General features: G+C 42.4%; 1 protein-coding gene across 5 annotated transcripts in view; it reads left to right on the forward strand.

Moving 5' to 3' along the window:
- Positions 1-265: 265 nt before the first annotated feature.
- BMAL2 (basic helix-loop-helix ARNT like 2) overlaps positions 266-19,842 on the forward strand; it is a 92,952-nt gene continuing 73,375 nt past the window's right edge. For all 5 annotated transcript variants that reach the window (XM_079139373.1, XM_079139377.1, XM_079139374.1 and 2 more), the window contains exon 1: positions 266-441. In XM_079139373.1, coding sequence (XP_078995499.1) covers positions 411-441 — 31 coding nt within the window. In that variant the 5' untranslated portion in view covers positions 266-410. The remainder of the gene's footprint in view (positions 442-19,842) is intronic.

A 19,842-nucleotide genomic window follows, 5' to 3' on the forward strand; every position in this document is an offset into this window, starting at 1 on the left:
TCCATTCACCATCACCCCCGCCAAGGATTTACAGCTCCAATAGAATATAATCGTGGAAGCCTGTTTTCTATTAGGCGGGTTTCGAGAAAGGTTCAAGCTGCCTTTCAGCGCAGGGCCTCCAGCGGAGGGGTCGGCGGGACAGGGCGGGGCCCATTGTGCTCCGCCCCCGCCCGGTCCCTTTCTCCCGCCCCGCAGCCCGCGGCACCCAGACCCGCGAGCGGGCGCGCCCCAGTCCGCATGCCCAGTACTCGCGGCCGGCCGGGCTGTGAGGCGGCGTCGACTGTCGCAGCACCGGGCAGAAGCCCGCGGGTGCCTGGCTCGGGCGGCCGCCTGGACCCGGGCAGGGCGGGCCCGGGGCTCCTCCATGCTACCGGCCCCGGGGCTGCGGAGGTGGCCGGGAGGCTCCCACGATGGCGGCAGAAGAGGAGGCTGCGGCAGGAGGTGAGATTGTGGGCGGAGGCGGCTCCAGGTGGGCGCGCGGCGCGGGGTGAGCCCCAGCTCTAGCTATGGGCAGCGAGCGGCCAGCGCAGCGACTCCAAATCTGCCCACTTTGCAGCTGGGAAAGGCCGGCGCGTGTCCCCTCCGGCCCGACGTCTCTTCGGATGGACTCTGGGATCAAGGCGGTCCCTTAGGGCACAGGTGTCGCTTGGTGCCCGGAGTGACCTCCGGAGGAGGGGGAGTTAGGGCGTGGAACCCGGGACTACGCCGGCTCTTAGCAGCCAGCAGCGGGTTTCGGAGGTGAGATGGGGATCCTCCTGCCCATCGTCACCCTGCGATGATGAGCAGCCTTCTTGCGCCAACCATTGGACGCCCACTAGGGCGTCTGCCTGCAGTGCCGCGAGAATTTAGATTCTTTTTTCTTTTGAACAAAGTAATTGCCCTCAGTACTGGAAGGAGCCCGGGTTCTAAGAGCCCATCTCCTCTGAACTGGAAATACTCGCTTCCAAAATTGCCCCCGCGGGGGGCGAGCAGGTGAGCGCGTGGAGGCAGGTCCCCCACGTGTAGGAACCTCCTACACCAGGCGGTTCCGCGATGTACCCCACCACACACACACCCGACTAGCGTCGGGCAGCCCTTGCCTTTTACCATTACAGCTTGGGTAAACAGAGCAGAGGAGTTGGCTCCACCCCTACCCCCGACTCCGCGGTGCTGGGGATCCCACCCAGGGCCTCGCGCACGCTAGGCAAGTGCTCTACTGCTGAACTGCACCCCGGCCCCCTTCGTTTTGTATTTTTGGAGGAACTTTTGTGAATCGAGTTGGGAGTTACACTGCCTTTTTCCTCTTGCTTGTACTCACTGGTAATCTTCTGTGGTTTCTTCATGGGACCGTTGTGACCACTACTCATAAATATACGATATTATAAAAAGCTGTAATTTAAGGCAGATGGGAGGCAGGAAAAACTCCAGATAACTAAAGGAAGGCAGGCAGAGAGAAGTTCAAAGAAGCATTTGTTTAAATGACCACTTTCTTTTTGGGATATGGTGATGGAGTTTTGAATTCTTCTCTGAAAAATGACATTGAGGCCGGGCGCGGTGGTGCACACCTGTAACCCCAGCGGCTCGGGAGACTGAGGCAGGAGGATCAAAGCCAGCCTCAGCAATGGTGAGGTGCTAAGCAACTCAGTGAGACCTTGTCTCTAAATAAAATACAAAGTTAGGGCTGGGGATGTGGCTCAGTGATTGAGTGTCCCTGGTTCAATCCCTGGTTACCCCCACTCCCATACAAAAAATGGCATTGAGAAGAGTTAGCTTTCAAAAATTAATACAGTGGTGGAAATGTAAATCAAGGGATATATAAAAAATTCTGTCATTTAAATATTTATTTATAGTCTTTCTAGATGATGCAAAAATATGGGTAAACTTTTTCTAGATGATGCAAAAACATGGGAAAGAGAAGACCCCCTCTCTGTTTTGGCTTGTGACTAAGCTCTGCTTCATTGTCAGTAAAGCTAAATCCTTTTGCTTTAGTTTCCTCATCTGTAAAATGGGACTAACTGTAGTTATCAGCTTTATAGGATTGTTAGAATTAAATCAGATATAAATGCATATAAAATGCTTAGGCAGTACTTGGGAAATAGTGCTCCAAAATATTTGCTTAATATAATTATTCATTTACAGCTTCAGTTTGCTTTGTGAAATTAATGAGTGCTGTCTCTTCCATTCAGAAAGTGTTGTCCCATGTGAGTTAAAATTGGCTAAGTTAAAAGAATATTTGGGCTTTAAAAAATGAAAATGCAGTTAGTAGGGTTTTTTAAAAGTACTCCTTAGTTGTCAATGGACGTTTATTTATTTATATGTGGTGCTGAGAATCAGTTCCTCACACATGCTAGGCAAGCACTCTCCCACTTAGCCACAGCTCCAGTCCCCAGCTGGTAGTTTAAGAGCAGCTTTCCTCAGATAAGTCTTATGGACTGTGAGAAGTTTTTAGATTGTGTATTGCTATTTAGCTGAATACCAAGGGTAAAGTTGATAACAATCAAAATTAATCTTAGTAAGTGGTTCCATGGGGGATGAATTTATTGAGAAACTTCTATGTCCTAGGCCTTTCACAAAAAGTGCTTTCCTCAGTCTCACAGCAACCTTGCAGTATTATTTCCATTTCACTGATAAGAAAACAGAGTCTGGTCCATAGTCAAATAGCATAAAATTACAGACCTGGAGTTAGAATCTGTGGTTGCTGCCAGCGCTTCCTTTTTTTCTCAGCTCTCTGGGTGGCACTGATAAAGTGTGCTTCCATCCAGACACCTCTTTATATTAGGGGGTGGAAAAAATGTTTTTGTGGGCACAGTGGTGCACACCTGTGATCCCAGCAGCTCTGGAGGCTGAGACAGGAGGATTACAAATTCAAAGCCAGCCTCAGCAACTTAGTGAGGCCCTTAGCAAATTAGACACTGTCTCAAAATAAAAAATAAAAATAAATGGGTTGGAGATGTGGCTCAGTGGTAAAGTGCCCCTGGGTTTCATCCCCAGCACCCCCAAAATTTTTTTTTTTTTTTTTTTTTTTTACTATTTCTCCTCATTCCTGGAGGGAAAACAAAACAAAAATAGGTCTCTCTCTCTCTGAATCTCTGATACAGGGGCCATGTTTGCCTTATACAAAATCTCTGAAAACTCCTTTTTCCTAGGCATTTTGTTACGGGATTCTTATGGTAAAATTAAAATCTAAAACTGGTGATGATGGCAGGAAACTAGTAGTTTAGCTTACACTGTTGGGGAAAAAAAACCAAAAAAACAAAACCTTAGGGCTGGCTTTGAAGATGCCACCAATGTAATTGCCAACTCACTTACTTTTTTGACAGGTTTATGGTGAATACTGAGATTAAGCATGCTGCCAAGTGACTGGGTGTCCTTCTGGTAATGATTCCAGAGTCCTTGGAGCTAGGGAGAGGACATCTTAAGGGAGCTGCACATGTCCAAGACTGAGAGCCAGAGGTGGTCTTGGCCCTGGGCATCTCTGAATAGCTTTCTCACCTTCCCTTTTCTTACCATCTCATGCTTTCACCTCTTACATTATCAAACCCAACTCTTTTGAGGTGTGGTTGTGCAATTATAGTGACTTAAATTCATTTTTGTGACTCAAACCAAAACTCATGTCCCAATCCACATTGCATAAACTATACTGTTCCTAGCCTCGATTCCTAGGTGGTATTTCAACCACAAGTGCTTTATTCAAGATAAACTAGGATGAACTGATTATTTTTCAAATGTGGAAGGGTTGAATTACTCAGGTGCTTGGGATCTGGGTCATTAGTCAGCATCAGCACTGTCATCAGCTTTATCAGGGACTCAGAATGTATCAGGTGCTCTGCAGGAGGCAAGGGCATCTAAGACATCTGTTCTGATGCAATAATTTCCTGTCCTGGTTTTTGCAAATTTGCTACCTAGAGTGGCTCCCCTGGTTCTCAACATCCCAGCTTTCTAGAGTCCCTTGCCTGGCCCAGGCCTCCCCGCTTCCCCGTAGCAGAGGCTGTAAAAGTTAAGAACCCCCAATTGTAAGCTCTTATTGGAGCTGGTATCATAGGTGGCATATGTTCTCAGTAGTAGCAGGTAGTATTTGTAGGTATTTGCTGATAATTTATGAAATACTCAACCCTGTGTGTGCCCCACACTGTTTTCTTCTCCTACTTGGGTGCTGTCATGTTTACTGGTCCCTGATACATACTATTTCTATTATAGCATGTTAGGCTAATATTACCTATCCAACTTTTTAACTTAAAATATTTTTAAACTCTTCAAAAATCAATCCAGATACACAGTATTAAAATTCTTATCTGGAATACTTAAGTGTTGCTTGGCATGATAGGAAATTGGACATTTATTTAAATAAAATAATTATTGGGGTTTAATTTCTCTAGTCTTTAATCTTCGGTTTAAATCTCTAGATAGTATCTTTAAGAGAGTTAAAAAAACAAAGCAGAGTAAAGGAAAAGGAGATGTAGAGAGAATCATCTTTTTACCTAACATGGCTTTACATTGTAGGATATTTAGATATAAAGGTTAAGATTGTTGTAAAACAATAACTTCCAAGACATTCAAAATGCTTTACATAAACAATATTTTTGGCAGGGATGTAACTCAGGGGTAGAGTACTTTCCTATCATTTGCAAGGCTCTGAGTTCCATCCCAGTGCTGCAAAAAAAAAAAAAAAAAAAAAGCTCTTTCTGGAGGGCTTCCCACTGGCCAAACAATATTTTGTGTATATTTTTAAAACATGTATTTTACAGTTTCCAAGCATATTGCAGGGAACGTGGGGAATCTTCTTGCCTTCTCTTACAAAGCACCTCCAGTTTGTCCTACTGGTGTGGGCTGTGCTGTTATGTGGGGTGCTGTGCCTTTCCCCAACTGGCCTCTGGCTCAGCTCTCAGAAGTACCTTGCTCACCTCAGATAGGCCTGAAGAATTTTGTTTTGGGCGTTTTTGTTTGTTTGTTTGTTTTTTGGTGGTGCTCAGAATTGGACCCAGGGCCTAAGATACACAGAGCATACAAGTATACTACCCTCAAGCTACTCCCCTTCCCAGACTCTTACCATGCAGATTTGAATGCTGTCAATGCAAGTGACATTGCGTTTATCTGTGGAGGAGGAGATCTGGTACAGGACAATCAGCAGGAGTTTGGAACCACACCTTTGGGTGTGTGGTTTCCAGTTTCAATATTTATCAGCTACGTGACCACGGCCACAATATTTAGCTTTTCAGAACCCCAGTTTCCTTGTTTATAAAATGGGGGTAAAAGACCTAAGTCAGAAGGTGGTTGTGGCAATTAAATGAGATAATGTTGACAAACCGTTCAGTGCAATCTGACCTTCAACAAATTCTTTTCCTCCTTGTCCTCATGACTCCTTCCCAGAACTCCCCTCCAAAATTGAAATGATTCTCCCTTCCTGTTTTCACACTGCAGTATTTTTGTGTGTCTGTGATAACACTTGTGCCTGTTTGCCACAAGTTATTTATGCAAGTTTCTTAGTTCCACCCTTAGATTGCAATAAGAATTCTCTATCCTAGGAGGGCAGGGTTGGTTCTTACTCATCTTTATAATCTCCAATTCCTTGCACCTATTAAGTGCTTAATAAAGGTTTGTAAATTTTGAATCAATGAATGATGGTTAGTTTAAGGTGTGGACAAGGTTGGTTCCTTCATAAAGGATCCATTAAATACTTGCTTACTATTTGCTGGGCAAACAGATGGGGAGATGGATAAAGGGAGAGGAGTGGTCAAAGGGCTTGCAAAACATTGGCCTGGGTGAGAAATGCAGCCCAAATATTTGTAGTACTGAATAGACCGTGGTTGTTAAAACACAGGCTTACTGCTGAGAGTCAGCTGACTCTCTCAAAGTTGGGAAAAATTGTGAAGGGGATATTTTAGTATTGATGCATAAATAACTCTCAAGAGACCAGTGAGGAAGAGGTTTTTCATGGGATAGAATAGTCACGTAAATGGCAACTCACCAGTGATATGCTTAGAAGAACTGACATTAGCATTCTTTGGTTTGGACAGGAAAAAGGTAAAAGGAAGAAATAATCTGCTGAAGTTGCATTGCTGGTGTTCTGCAGGGTTTTCCCTGCCAGATCTGTGATGCGACATGGACAGTGAACACAGAAAGCTTATCTTGGAGGAAGGTGATTTTCCAAAAGGAAAGTTACGTGCATCTTCTCTTTGGTTCTGAGTGGCAGCAGAGCTTTTATATCACCATGAAAGACTAATGAGGGCCTGTTTCTGATGAGTATGAAAACTGGAGAGCAGAGTTCCTGGTTCCTGCCAGTGCTTCTCATCCAGCTGGCTGGTGGCTTTCTTTTCTTCTCTTCCCTGAAAGAGCAGCTACATCTATCTTTAAATCTATTTCACATTCTTCTGCAGAGCATCACAAGAACTATTTAGTTTATTTCCATCATAGCCTGTTGGGAAGCAGACATCTGGCCTTTCCAGGGCTTTTCTACATAATGGCCCATGTCCTGCTGTTCCCATCATCTGTGTACCCTGAATATGGGCACGTGCTCCCGGCGTGCTTTGAGAAAAGATGCTGTGCTCAGAGATGCTTCCCATACAGCTCCATGGGACAAAGCTGAAGACCCTTGGCCTTGACTTCCAATACAAATGCTTAATGAAGGTTTATAAACAATAAGAAGTACAGTGTCCTGCCATCAGAACGTGATCCTGATATGGAACGAGATATTGGGCGTTCTTGGGTTGATGGTAAAATAGTGCAGAAGTTCTGGGGCTTAGAAATTACTTATAAGCAGAAACTCTGCTTACATCAAAATATACTTCAATCTTTTGGAGAGTACTCAAGCTCTAAGTATATTTTACAGAAATACAGATTTTTAAAAACTGATGATCTGTAAAATGTAGATGTGATTGAAATTAATTGAATTCGGAGTATTAATAGTTGTTTAAAGAAATAAGAGATTGTCAAGATTAATAATTTGTTTTGTCAAAGACCTAGGGATAAGTTTTGATGAAATGTTGGATATGATCACCAGATCAACTTTCATTCTCTTGGTTGGAGAATTAAATTTCCTGAGTTTAGGAGGTACCCAGAGGGAGGCTGTGCTTATATTACCATGGAGACAGATAATGCTGCATTCTAGGTAGGCCATCTCTTCTATAACCAGTCACCCGGGCAACCACACTGACCTAGAGAGGAGAAACCAAACCCAGTTTTCCATGCATATGGTGCTTGTGATTTCTTTAGGACTAGACTCCTTTTCTTTAATACAATAAGGGTTTATCACTTCCTTTTAATAGTCATACCTCTTTCTGGGATGTGTGACCATAAGCAAAACAGTCTTATCATAGAAGAATGTTCAAATCCACACCTGCAACCTCAGAAGTACCCCCAGGGAAAACTATCAAAAGATTTAGAAATGATTTTTGTTACTGATTTCTTTGGGAAAGCATGAAAGCAGTGTGAAGTCAGATCATCACTCTTACCTGATCTGATAGGCCTAGATAGTTTTAAAACCTTAATGACAGTTTGGATTTTATTGCTTTTAATGTTAATGCTATTTCAGTTTGTAGAACTTAATATTTGCCTGTTACCATGTCATCAGCTTCCTTCCTTCCTTCTTCCTTTTTTTTTTTTTTTTTATGGTTCTTTCCTCTTTCTAGAGTAATAGCCATTCTGTGAAAAGACACACAAATGTTTTTATGAACACTGATGAAGTTTTCCTCCCAAAGTTAAACAGAAGCTATTGCTTTTCTGTACCTGCCATGTCAGGAACCATACATATAGTTTTACAGATTCTGTGTAAGATTTGGTGTAGCCATTCGTGCCTGTAATTATAACGTCCTACAGCATGTCTTCTATTGACTCAACCTGCAGGAGTTGTATTTTCCCAGGCTATATTATTTTCCCATTGCATTGATGATGTGGGTATAGACCACTTACATATTAACCAGGTTTTCATGCCTTTTAGAAAAACCTGCTGATGTTGAAACTGTTAAACCCTGCATTCTTCTTTTTCATGGGGATCAGTCAGTCCCAGAACAAGTTAGGGGACTTACTTTTCCGTTTCCACGTGGAACTGAAATTCTGATGAACTGCTGTTTCTTGCTTTCACCCATCCCTGGATTAGGTAGAATGCCTATGAAATGTTGACCTCTGGAGTAGTCATCATCAGGAAAGCATTCTTTAGCACTTATATCACTGATGACATTCTGCATTGCAGTGGAGTGTTTCCTGTGACACTGATTTCCTTCCAGTCATCAGGGGTGTTACTGCTCTCTCATGGCCCCATTGCAAAAGCTGAGCATTCATTCATTTCTGTTTCATTCTCTGTCTTTGGTTCTGCTAAATAGAAATTGTCATCCTTTATTATTCACTCTGTGCTTGGTGTTCTCAGTGCTTTTCATGGTATAATTCATTAAATCTGCATTGACTCTCTGGAGGGTACTGTTGTTATTCCATGTTTCTGATGAGGAGACTGAGGTCTAAGATGGAGGTTGCAGAACCTGGGCTGGAACCCAGGTGTACTGGCCTCCAGAGTGATTCGCCTCTTGGCCTGGTAGACGGTGTTCCTCGCCACCCGGAAGCATTTGAATGGGTGTCATTTCTTTGAAGTGCTGATGTCTGAATCTGAACTGATCCTCTGTTGGGAGGGAATATGGAATACTGGTCTCCAGTGGTATTGAGAGAATTTGAGTTCTTTCACATAATTGTGTGATGTTTGATGGGTATATTAGTGAGGGTTCAACCAGAGGAGCAGAACTAGTAGGAGACATATATCAAGATGTTATTGGAAGGAATTGGCTTATGCAGCTGGGGGTTGGCTAGGCAGACTGGTTCTGCAGGGTGACTGTCAGCAAGACTGTCTGGGACTCTGCTGCAACTGTCCACAGGCAGAAGTTCTTCAGGGACCTCTCAGCTTGATTTTTAAGATCTTTTGACTGATAAGATCAGGTCCATCCAGATTATCTGGGATCATTTCCCTTACTTATGATCAACTGATTATGGATTTTAAACACATCTATAGAGTACCTTCCCAGCAGCACCTAGGTTAATGTTTGAATAACTGAGGGCGGTAACCTTGCCGAATTGATGAAGCACAAAGACCATCTTAGCAAGTTGCTCAATTTCTCTGTAGTGGTTGGTTTCAACTAGTATTCTTGCCTTAAATCTCTTCTCTCCCATCTCTCTCTCTCTCTCTCTCTCTCTCTCTCTCTCTCTCTCTCTCTCTCTCTCTCTCTCTCTTTTTTTTTTTTTCCTCATGGCCATCATGAGAGGCTTAAAGTAGCCTACTACTCTCCATCTGTGGAATATGTCTTGCTGAAATTCACACACTATGCTTACAGCTTTCCTGGGCACATCAGTGTAATACTATCACTGACTCCAAAAAAGCTCCCACACCCTGCTTGCTAAATGCTAGTGGGAGGGAGGCCTGCATTCTGCTGCAGCCCTGACATTCCTTCTGTTTTTGTTCCTGTAGTGATTGAGGATGGGACATGCTTCTCTGGGAGCACTGTTTCTCCAGAAAGTCTATCACATCTCAGTTCTGTTTCTTTCCCTCTTATTTAAACTGAGACATAACTCCTACCTGGGCCTATTATTTTGCCACTCTGATTCTCAGATGTAAGATAAGTGAATTGGACAAGATGATTTTTCTTTGGCTCCTTTTCCCACCTGTCAGTCTTTTATTACAAAGTAAGAAAACTTTATCTTTTTAGGATTTTCTCCAAATCTTTTATAATAATTTTTATCTTTCTTTTTTTTAATTTTTTTTTTTTTTTTTTTTTTTTTTTTTTTTTTTTTGGTTTTGGGGATTGAACCCAGGGGTACTTTACTGCTGAGCTATATCCCCAGTCCTTTTTATTTTTTTATTTTGAGATTGGGTCTCATTAAGTTGCTAAGGGTCACACTAAATTGCTGAGGCTGGCCTTAAACTTGGAATCCTTCTGCCTCAGCCTCCTGAGTTGCTGAGATTACAGGCATGTGCCACCGTGCCTGTCCAGTATTTTTTATCTTTAGGGCATACCTAGTTTTTTTTATCAACCCAAATATTTGAAAGGCAATACTTCATTATAGTTGAATGAAGCAATAAACAAAAATTTACCTAAGAAAATTCTCCTCTTACCTACTCCATGATGGGAAACAATGTGTGAACAAATGTGTGAACTTGGGAACTGTTAAAGTCTATTGGCCTTGATGACTGGTTTTGGCCCTTTTTTTTAACTCGCTGTCTAAATCCACTACATACTAAACTACTTGGCATATTTCTGATCTTCCTGGCTCATAAACTTTGATTTGCTTTCTTACGTATTTCTACTTTATCTCATCTCCTGAATGTGCCAGTAAACCTTTTTTCTTTTTTACCATGATTCTGACTTCTCCTTTGGTTATATTGGTGCTACAGAGTGTATTCTGTTCCCATAGTCTTTTCACATGATATCATGGTTTGGTTTTTGTTTTTGTTTTTGTTTTTTTTTTGGTGGTGCTGGGGATCGAACCCAGGGCCTTGTGCATGCAAGGCAAGCACTCTACCAGCTGAGCTATCTCCCCAGCCCTGATATCATGGTTTTTGACAGTAAGTTTTTATAGACACTTAAAGAACAAAAACCACAGTTTTCTAAACAAGCATGAGATAAATCACACCTTCAAATAACCCCTTTGTGGTTGAGTGCATATAGTCAGGTGATATGGTCATGCACCTCAAACAAGAATGTGCTTTAGATTTTCTTTCACTGATATGTGTGAATAGTAACAATTCTCAGTGATTTTGGCCTCCCCTCCATCTCTCACACCACCAGGGGCACTCAAGTCTTTGATTGACACCAGGTAGAACTGTTGGTTCACAGGAGGAGTTGTCAGCCTCTGTTCCATGAGGAGTAGTCTCTTTGTTTGGCCACTATCCTATTTCCAGCCCCTAGCACAGCCTCTGGTTTATAGTAGGCACTTCATGAATATTTATTCATTGAATTATCTGCAGGACATTATAGGACCACAGTGACAAACCCTGCTTGCCAGGTGGCCATCCAAATGAGGAATGGCTAGCTCTTGTCTCCCTTCTGGGTTGTGCCGCAAGCTGGTTTTTGAGTTCCTTCTCTGGTTTGGAAGCCATGAACATCATTTCTTTCTGCCCCTAGCTTCTCCCATTCATACGCAAGTGGTTGGTTAGTTTCACCTTGAACACCACACCCTCACGAGGAGACAGGGAGAGCATTAGTGTACACAGTTCATGAGACCCAGGGCACCTGCTGATCTTCAGGCCATCTTTCATAAATGATCCAGTGTGACAGCATAAGCAAGTCCAAGTCAGACCTCAGTCATACTCTAGAATACATGTACCTTTGCACTGAACAGAACTGAAAATCCCTGGCCCTTCCTGTTTAGTGGGAGGGATGTGTCATATAAGTAACTAGATCCTCTCTGGTCATTTTAAACCCAATATAATCCCCAGGGCTCTCTGACGCCATGGCATTGCTCACAGTCTCACTCTTGGAGTTCCTCAATGCAAACCAGTTCAGTTTTCCCACCTGCCGAGTGGTTTAGTGGCCCATTCACATCCTGTCCTTTGTGTCCTAACTCTGTACTATAACTTTCTTGTCTAATTCTGCCATGTCTTCTCTCTCTGCCTATGCTGTATTTGGCCATAGTGAACACATTTTCTGCTGTTCTTTTTGGCTTTTTTTGTTCATTATGACAGCCAGTCCTTTGGTTTGAAGATATAAATGGTATGCTGGTCACTTTTGCAGATGGCATGTTTTGGTGAGAGTTAGGGAGAAGTTAGTTATAATCTGAATCTCAAAAGGTGTTGATAGGCAGACACCAAAGAGGGGAAAAAAAGAAAAAAGAAAAAAGAACCACAGCATTTAAGCATTAAAAAAAAAAAAAAAAAAGAAGCCTTGAAATGGGAATGGATGGGTTAAAAATAGGTGATTTAGGTCACCTCCAGGAAAGTCCTATTTGGGAGTCAGGAGACCTGCACAGAGTTCTTTCTCCATCACTGCCCTTCAGGAGCCATGCCTGGTGAGGGAGTTAGTAAAGAGGAATACAGAGAAGTGGGCATACAGAGAATCAGCAATGGCACTGATTACAAAGTGCTACCGTAATACATAGAAGGGACCCCACTAGGGTGGCAAGTTTTGGGGACAGTGCTCAGAGAGCTTCTTGTAGGAGATAACATCTGATCTGCCTGACAGGTAAGCCTGTGCTAACCTGATTTGGGAACAGGGCATTTCAGGTGAGGGCAGCAGATGACTGGGAGTGTCATGTAGCATGCTTCACTGTCACCTGGGCGTGGGGTGAGGCTAGTAGATGGGTAGACAGGCTGTGCTGTGCAGGGCAAGTCTTTATATTTTTTGTCATCTTAAACTCAGGGGGGCCACAGTTGCGTTTTAAGCAATGGAATGAAATAACCAAAGCTGTGGTTCAGTAGTCACAGTGGTGGTGGTTTGCATTTTGCATATGCTCTTAGCACATGTTATAATTTTGAATTACATGTTTGTCTGATTATTGATTTATGTCTCATATTGCCTTGTTTAGAAAGGGTAAGTAAAATTATATTTCGCTATTTATATGAGGATTTTCTGTGGAAGTCAGAATTATCTGGTGCTATTAATCTGATTTAATCTAACTCCAGAGCAGGCCGCCCTCTTAGTTTGACTCAAACCTCAATCATCCTTAACGACATCTGTTAGTCTGATCATTTATACGAGGATGGAGTTTCTCCTTGGTGTCTGGACCTGACCATAAGCCCACCACGCTCAATTCAAATGAATTACTGCCTACCACCTGTTCAACAAAATTTCATATTTTTCAACATCTATCTTATTTAAAATTTTTACTGATGTTTTTAAATTTTTATCTCATGGCTTGCATATGAAAGGTCTGTAAGGTAACTCTGAAATTTATCATAATTTCTATTATACAGATCAGGAAATGACTTCCCAAGAGCCACACAGTAAGTTAGCAGGCGAATGGGTGAAATGCTCTTGTTGAGAGGTGCTGCCTTATTGCTCTTCAGTCCCCTGGTCTGCAGAGGGCTGAGCTATTTGTGTGGTATATGGAACAATATTCTCATTGCAGCAGGATCTTGAGCTTGAACTGGGAGTCCTGACTGGTGAGTATTTTGTGAAATGCATGCCATCAGGAAGTTCTTTCTTTGGAAGAGTCTTCAGGAATCTGGACGGGTTGTCAGGGTCTGATTGGTAACTTGCCATTGCAAAGCAGATGCCTTTGGCAGATGAGGGGCTGTTCCCTGACACCCTAACAGCACTATGGACCCTTTCCGGAGCATTGAACATGGCACCCACTGCTGCTCTCAATCCATCATCCAGTGCTTGCACACATAGATGCCGTCCGTGCCATGTGGCTGCTGTGTTCCAAAGCCCTGTGTTACCCATGACCCACAAAGGGAATCTTTACTAGGCACGTAACTCTAGAGGAAGATTTTTCCTTAAGTCCTTTAAATATTTTGCCGTACTGACCCCTCTCTGAAACACAGGGCAGCACAAAGTCAGTCCAAGCTCTTGTTTTTTAATGAGAAACTCCCTATCCCTTCTGCTCAGGAAAACATGAAGCTGTTCATGGGAGTGGCTCGCAGCATGCTCATATCTTTAGCAACACAAAGTTCATGGCATCAGCAGTCCGTATTTGTTCCTTGGGTTTAAAAACAACAGGAGGACTACACACCTGGCTTTTGGATAGTGGTAGAAATTTGTCCATTCAGACATATCCAAGGTTGTGAATAACACAAAATTTTTTATTGATGTATTCATTTTTTCTGGATTACAAAACTAATATGTGTTAGTTGTAGAAAAATTGGTAAATTAAGAAAAAATGTAAGTGTATTAACCAGGTCTTTTATTTTCCACACTGATGCTTTGACATCTGGGGCCTTGCTCACTGTGGAGGGACAGCCCCTTCCAAGGTGAGCCAGTTCCTAGAGATTGTAAACAACTCGTTCTTGAGAGCACTTTTCGAATACAAAGCAACCAATCCAGAGCCCACAACCCAACCACCTCACAGTTTGGGCCACTGTCCCTCTGCCCTAAATCACCTCAGGACCAAACAGCTAGATAGAGCTCCTGTGCCCCAGAACTTGCTCCAGGTGTTCAGTCGAGCCAGTCCTAAACTTGCTGCCATGACCATTCCTGCAGAAGCTACAGTTAAGACTGTTGTCCCTAGTTCTCCCTGTCCCTCTGCCTAACCCTAACCCCATGTGGTCCCCTTGGTGGCTTAGTGTGCCCCCTTCTCTTGGGAACAGTGAGTAATGACCTACCTCTTCAGTGGCAGCTATCTCCTGACCTGTTGACCCTACAGGGCAGTGGTTCCCCTTATCCAGGGGGAACCTAGTCCAGGACCCCCTGGTGGATGCCCAAAACCATGGGTAGCACTGAACCCTATATATGCTATTTTTTCTCATATATACATATCTATAGTAAAGTTTCATATACAAATCAGGCACACTAAGAGGTTAACAATGATAATAAAATAGAACAATTTTGACAACATAGTATAATAAAAGTTTTTTGAATGTGGTCTCTCTCTTGAAAGAATCAAGGCAAATATTAATGTTTTAGGACCTTGGTTGACCATGGGTAACTGAAACCACAGAAAGAAAATCACGAATGAGGGGATCCCAAAACTGAAACTGAAAATGAAATCCTTCACATTTTCTATTAATTCACTCTATGTCAAAACAAGAGCAAGGAACATACAAAACACTATTTTGTATAGCACTTACAATGTAAGTACTTTGAAGCATTTAGAGATTTTTTTTTAACTGTTCCTCTGTTTTCAGGTTTAACTTGAAATATTTTCATGAATTTCTATGTAGAAAAGTCTTTATGTACATCTTTAAATTTTTAGAATGAATTTAAAGAAATAGCATTTCTGGATCAAAAGACAACATGTCATGTCTCTTGATATAGTTTTCCATATTGCATTCTGGAAAAGTTATATCATTTCCTCTCCTACCAAAGGTGTGTGAAATTGTGAGGGTGCCACCTCTTCTCAGCCCTTTCCTCACCAAGGCACCTTTGTCAGTACAACAAATTATCAGTATTAATCAATTTTTTTTTAAAAAAATTTGTTTTAGTTGTCAATGGACCTTTTTTTTTTTTTTAAATTTGTTTATATGTGGTGCTGAGGATTGAACCCAGTGCCTCACACATGCTAAGCAAGCACTCTACCATTGACACACAACCCCAGCCCATAATCAGTTTGATAAAGGGAAATTGCTTATCTCTGCTTTTTGAATCTAGTGGTTCTCAGAATATTATAATGTGGGTGGCCCAGAGTTTTAGAAATTGACCACTGAGGTGTTTTGGAAGCCAGTCACTCTATTGTGTGTTTCAGTGAAGTGAAGTTGACATTTTTCAAGCCTTGTTGCATTCCCCACTGTCACTGAGTTGTCTTCATTTAGATTTTCTGTGTATTGCATCTTTCCTGAATTCTTGTTTAATCATCTACAGACGTCTAGGATGCTGCTACCTCATAGAGGTGGAGTCATTTTCCTTTCTTCCCCATCCGCCAGTGTCATCCTGGGCAACCCTGGTCTGTCTTCTCTTTTCCAGTGCACTCCATCCTCACTTCCCTGCAGACAACCCTCTCACATAGACCCTGGAGTCAGCTGGCAGTGCTTCGCCTCCGAATTCCCAGTCTGAACTTCTCCCTGCTGACTGTGGCTTCATGTTTTTATGACACTCCCCTCACATCTGATCTGTTTCCTCCCATCTTATTGCTGGGCATGCTGTCCACCCAACAGCTCTCCTGTCAGCTCCTCTGGCGTCTCTCACACTCCTGCCTAGTTCGTACTCTAGGATGCCCCATTTGACTACGATGTTATAGACATCACTTATTCCTTTGTCCTCTTGAACTTCCATGTGCTTTCCTGGGCAGTGGATTGGCCTTGGGTAGGCATAAACATCTGTTTTCTGTGCTTTGGTTCTTCAGCCATTGGAGACCATGGACAATTTCAGACACCAGCAAAGCTCTGTGTCCCTGGAATCTAGGAGTGTGTGTGGTTCCCCCTTTATTATATGGAGATCACAGAAATTAGCAGTTTTAAAATAAAAAGTGAGAGAGAAAATAAATGTAAATCTATTTTAGTTTGTGAAGTCTGAGATGGTTATACTTTGCCTCAGAGACTTCCACCCGGGTTCCTTTCTCATATTTGAGCCTTCCTCTCATAAAATGATTTAAGAATGAACCATCCTGAGGACTTCCCATTTGGACGTCTTGCTCCTTTTGAGGCTAAAGCCAAGAGAATCACATTTCCTCCCTATAGTCTGGGTATAGAAGAGGTAGATCCTTTCCTGACCTTTCAGTATCACATCTGAGATGTACCTGGGAACCTGACCGTATGGAAGGGTTTTTGGCCTTCCCTGTCCAGGACTAGCAGCAAAGCCATATTTTCCCAACCAAGCCGGAGAAGGTTCAGAGTACAGAAATAAGCCAGAATCCAGGGGAGGGACCAGTCACTCAGGGTAGGCAGAGGAGGAGTACCTTGGGATGAAAACTGTGACTTTTGGTAGGAAGACTAATTCCTGGACTGATCCACAGATATCCCCCTTGCCTTGGTGAGCACTGACACCGGAAATGAATGGGGCTAACTTACTACATTAATTCCCTGCTACCTGGAAATAAAGCTCAGACTCCTCATATAATATCCATGGTCCTCCATGAACAAGTGCAGTTTACTTTTCTGGCTCGATTGTACATTTTACACTATGTCCAGTAATAATGATCTTGCTGTTTTTCAATAATCCGTATGATTTTTTTTCTTAAGATATGCTACTTGGAAAATTTTGAAATAACATGGAAAATTAGGAAGGAGAAAAATCCTTTGGCCACCCAGATGAAATGCCTGTAAAGATTTCAGTGTGAGTGTGTAAGTATGTGAATGTATGTGACTTCTCCCTGCACATTCATTATCTGTGTTTCCTATTTTTCCTTTGTGTGTCCTTTATCCTGCTTTTTCAGTAAGCTTTTTCTGTATTTATGAAACTCATCATAAATGTCATTTTAAATCATGGCATACATAGGATTTTATTGAATACATTTGCTGCCTCCTATCCGTGGTGTTCTCTAAGCCTAAAATACCTATCCAAAAATTGCTTTTAAATGTTACTCCCACCCCCAAAACAAAATTAAGTGCCCTTCTCTCTTCGTTCCTGCAACATGAGCTTATGTCTTTATCCCTGAGTTCATTCTGTGTTTGGTTTATATGTCTGTGCAACTAAATAGCACATGCATGGATAGCATTGAAAACTTCTTGAGGATAAGTGTGCAATATTAACCCTTTGAGATATATTGGCTACCTAAATTAGATACATTAGAGTATTTATTGTCGGGGTCTTAAGCCCCCTTGCTCTTCTCAATCAGCGACAAGGGAAGGGGACACTCCCCAACAAGGTCAGACCAGGATAGGTAGGGCCAGCTGACGGCCCGCTCCCGGCCCTCCGGGCAGAGGACAATCAGACGTGTCAGGGAGACCAGTCACAGCAGGAACTCATTTATTGAGGAAGTCACACAGCTTTTATGTCAGGGTGGGGGCTAGGGGGGAACCAATCAGCTAAAAGGTCAGCAAGGCATGGGGGGTTCACGCAGGCGAGAGTCCCATAGGACTATATGGCAAGCACGAACTGATCACGTTTGCGGAACTGTTGTTAACCAATCCCTGACAGTGGTTCGATTCATCATCACCAACCCTTGAAACACCTTTGAGGCCCTGATCCTGCTCACCCACCAGTTAGTTAACATGTCATTAGTCCCAACAATTTATCTCTAATAAATACTGTGAAATAGTATTTTAAATCTGTTTAAGCAAGTTTTTAAAAATAATTCATACATAGTATTATCTATTGATGGCATTGTTCTTGAATGATGCCAATTAGCACTTCATTTCTATCGGGCATATCATTGAGTATCTTAAAGCAGTGTCTGTGGGGAGGAACAGTATTTGTAGTGCATTAACACAAACCTACGAAGCAGTTACTGCTTGTTGCTCTAGAAAACTCCAGACTGCCAGATCCCATACTGTGTAGTACCTTTTCCCCAGTAGATGATCAAGTATCTTTTTTCTTCTATGGAAATAAAATGGTAAAAATAAAGTCATGGTAGGAAGTGGGCCTGCCTGTTTGTGAAGTAGGTACAGTAGGGACTTCTGTGTTCCTTACTGAGAGGTTGAGCAACAGTGACCTCAGCAGCCCAGGAGACCAATTGAATCTGGAAGTTCTGATCTCACATCTTTCAGATCCTCTTTTTGGGCGCCAGGGATAATGAAGTGAGTGTAACTCATTCTTTTACCAAACTCTGAATACTTTTTATGTGTCAGGCACTGTGCTGAGATTGGGGATAAAAAGATGACATGGTCCTCACAACCTTTCCAGGGCTGGAGCTCATAAATCCTTCCTCTGCCACCTCTCTTGGTTCCATGAGCTGAGCACCATTTGGAATCCTGATGAGCAGGATCTTAACAAGGCAATTAAAAGTAATGAAGCAATGAAGCAATGAAGTTTTGAAGTGGAGGCATTTTGCACTGAGGAGAACATAGCATCACTTCTGTGGTGTTCTTGATGGTCATGCATAATCTGAACTTAATTGTGAGGGAGTATCAGGCAAACTTAAACTAGAGGACATTCTATAAAATAACTGTCCACAACCCTTCAAAAATCTTGAGAAAGACAAAGGAAGACTGAAGATTTTGTTACAGGTAAGAGGACATTGAGGACACAAGACAGACACTACATGCATAGTGTGATCCTGGATTAGATCCTGGATCAGAAAAAGGACATTAGAAGGATGAATGGCAAAATTTGAAGTTCTGTAAATTAGATAATAGTACTGTATCAGTGCTAATTTCCTGGTCTTGATAATTGTACTGCGTTGAGCCAGATACTACCATTTGGGGAATCTGATTGAAGGGTAGATATATAGGGATTCTTTGCACTTTTTTTTTTCCTCACCTGAAATTCTTTCAAAATAAAAAGCAAAGGCTTTTTGCTCAATGCATTTCCTGACTAACACATTAGGGATCTACAGTAGCTTACCAGTAATGGCGACTCCTTTTTGCTGGGCTGGGCTACTTAAGTAGCTCATCACTGAGCTACTATCCCCAGCATTTAACCACTGAGCATTTCAAATACATTTTCTTATCTGACTCCCCAAACAAGCAATTTGCAGGAAATTGCCTCCATCTTAAAGAAACGGGCTTGGATATGTTAAATGTCTTATCCAAAATAGCCAGTACTAAAAAGATAGTTGGTAGAACAGACTGAAAAGATGTTCTGGGCATGGACTCTCAGAAGTTGAGAAGGGAAGACCACTTTCATTTTTTAAGGAAATCATTTAAATGATTACACAGAATAAATCTTTTAAATAAAAAAATTATGCCCAAGATAATTTTATATCAATATATAGCATTCTACTGGCAAGGAAAGTAGATAATGAGACAAAGTTTTTAAGATTATGAAAAATGTGTTTTTCCTATCCTGCCAAAGTGCCTCTTTGAATGTGTAAGTGTGTGTGTTTATTCTCCTTTAAGCACAATAACATACTAAACTTGATCCCCTGGGTAACCCAGAGCCTAAACCCAGTGGCTGCTTGGCCTCCCCTGATGATGACTCCCTGCTGCTCATTCATTTCCCACCTTTTGTTTTCATTGTTGAGTTGATGCTAAATGTAAACCTTTAAAATACTGGTGAGTGGCTGGGCCCCGTGGTGCACACCTGTAATCCCAGTGGCTTGGGAGGCTGAGGCAGGAGGATCGCAAGTTCACAGCGAGCCTCAGTAACTTGGTGAGGCCCCAAGAAACTCAGCGATACTGTCTCTAGATAAAATATAAAAAAAGGGCTGGGGATATGCTCAGTGGTTAAATGCCCCTGGGTTCAGGTCCTGATTTAAAAA

Source organism: Sciurus vulgaris (genome assembly GCF_902686455.1).
Source record: "Sciurus vulgaris genome assembly, chromosome: 5".
NCBI lineage: Eukaryota > Metazoa > Chordata > Mammalia > Rodentia > Sciuridae > Sciurus > Sciurus vulgaris.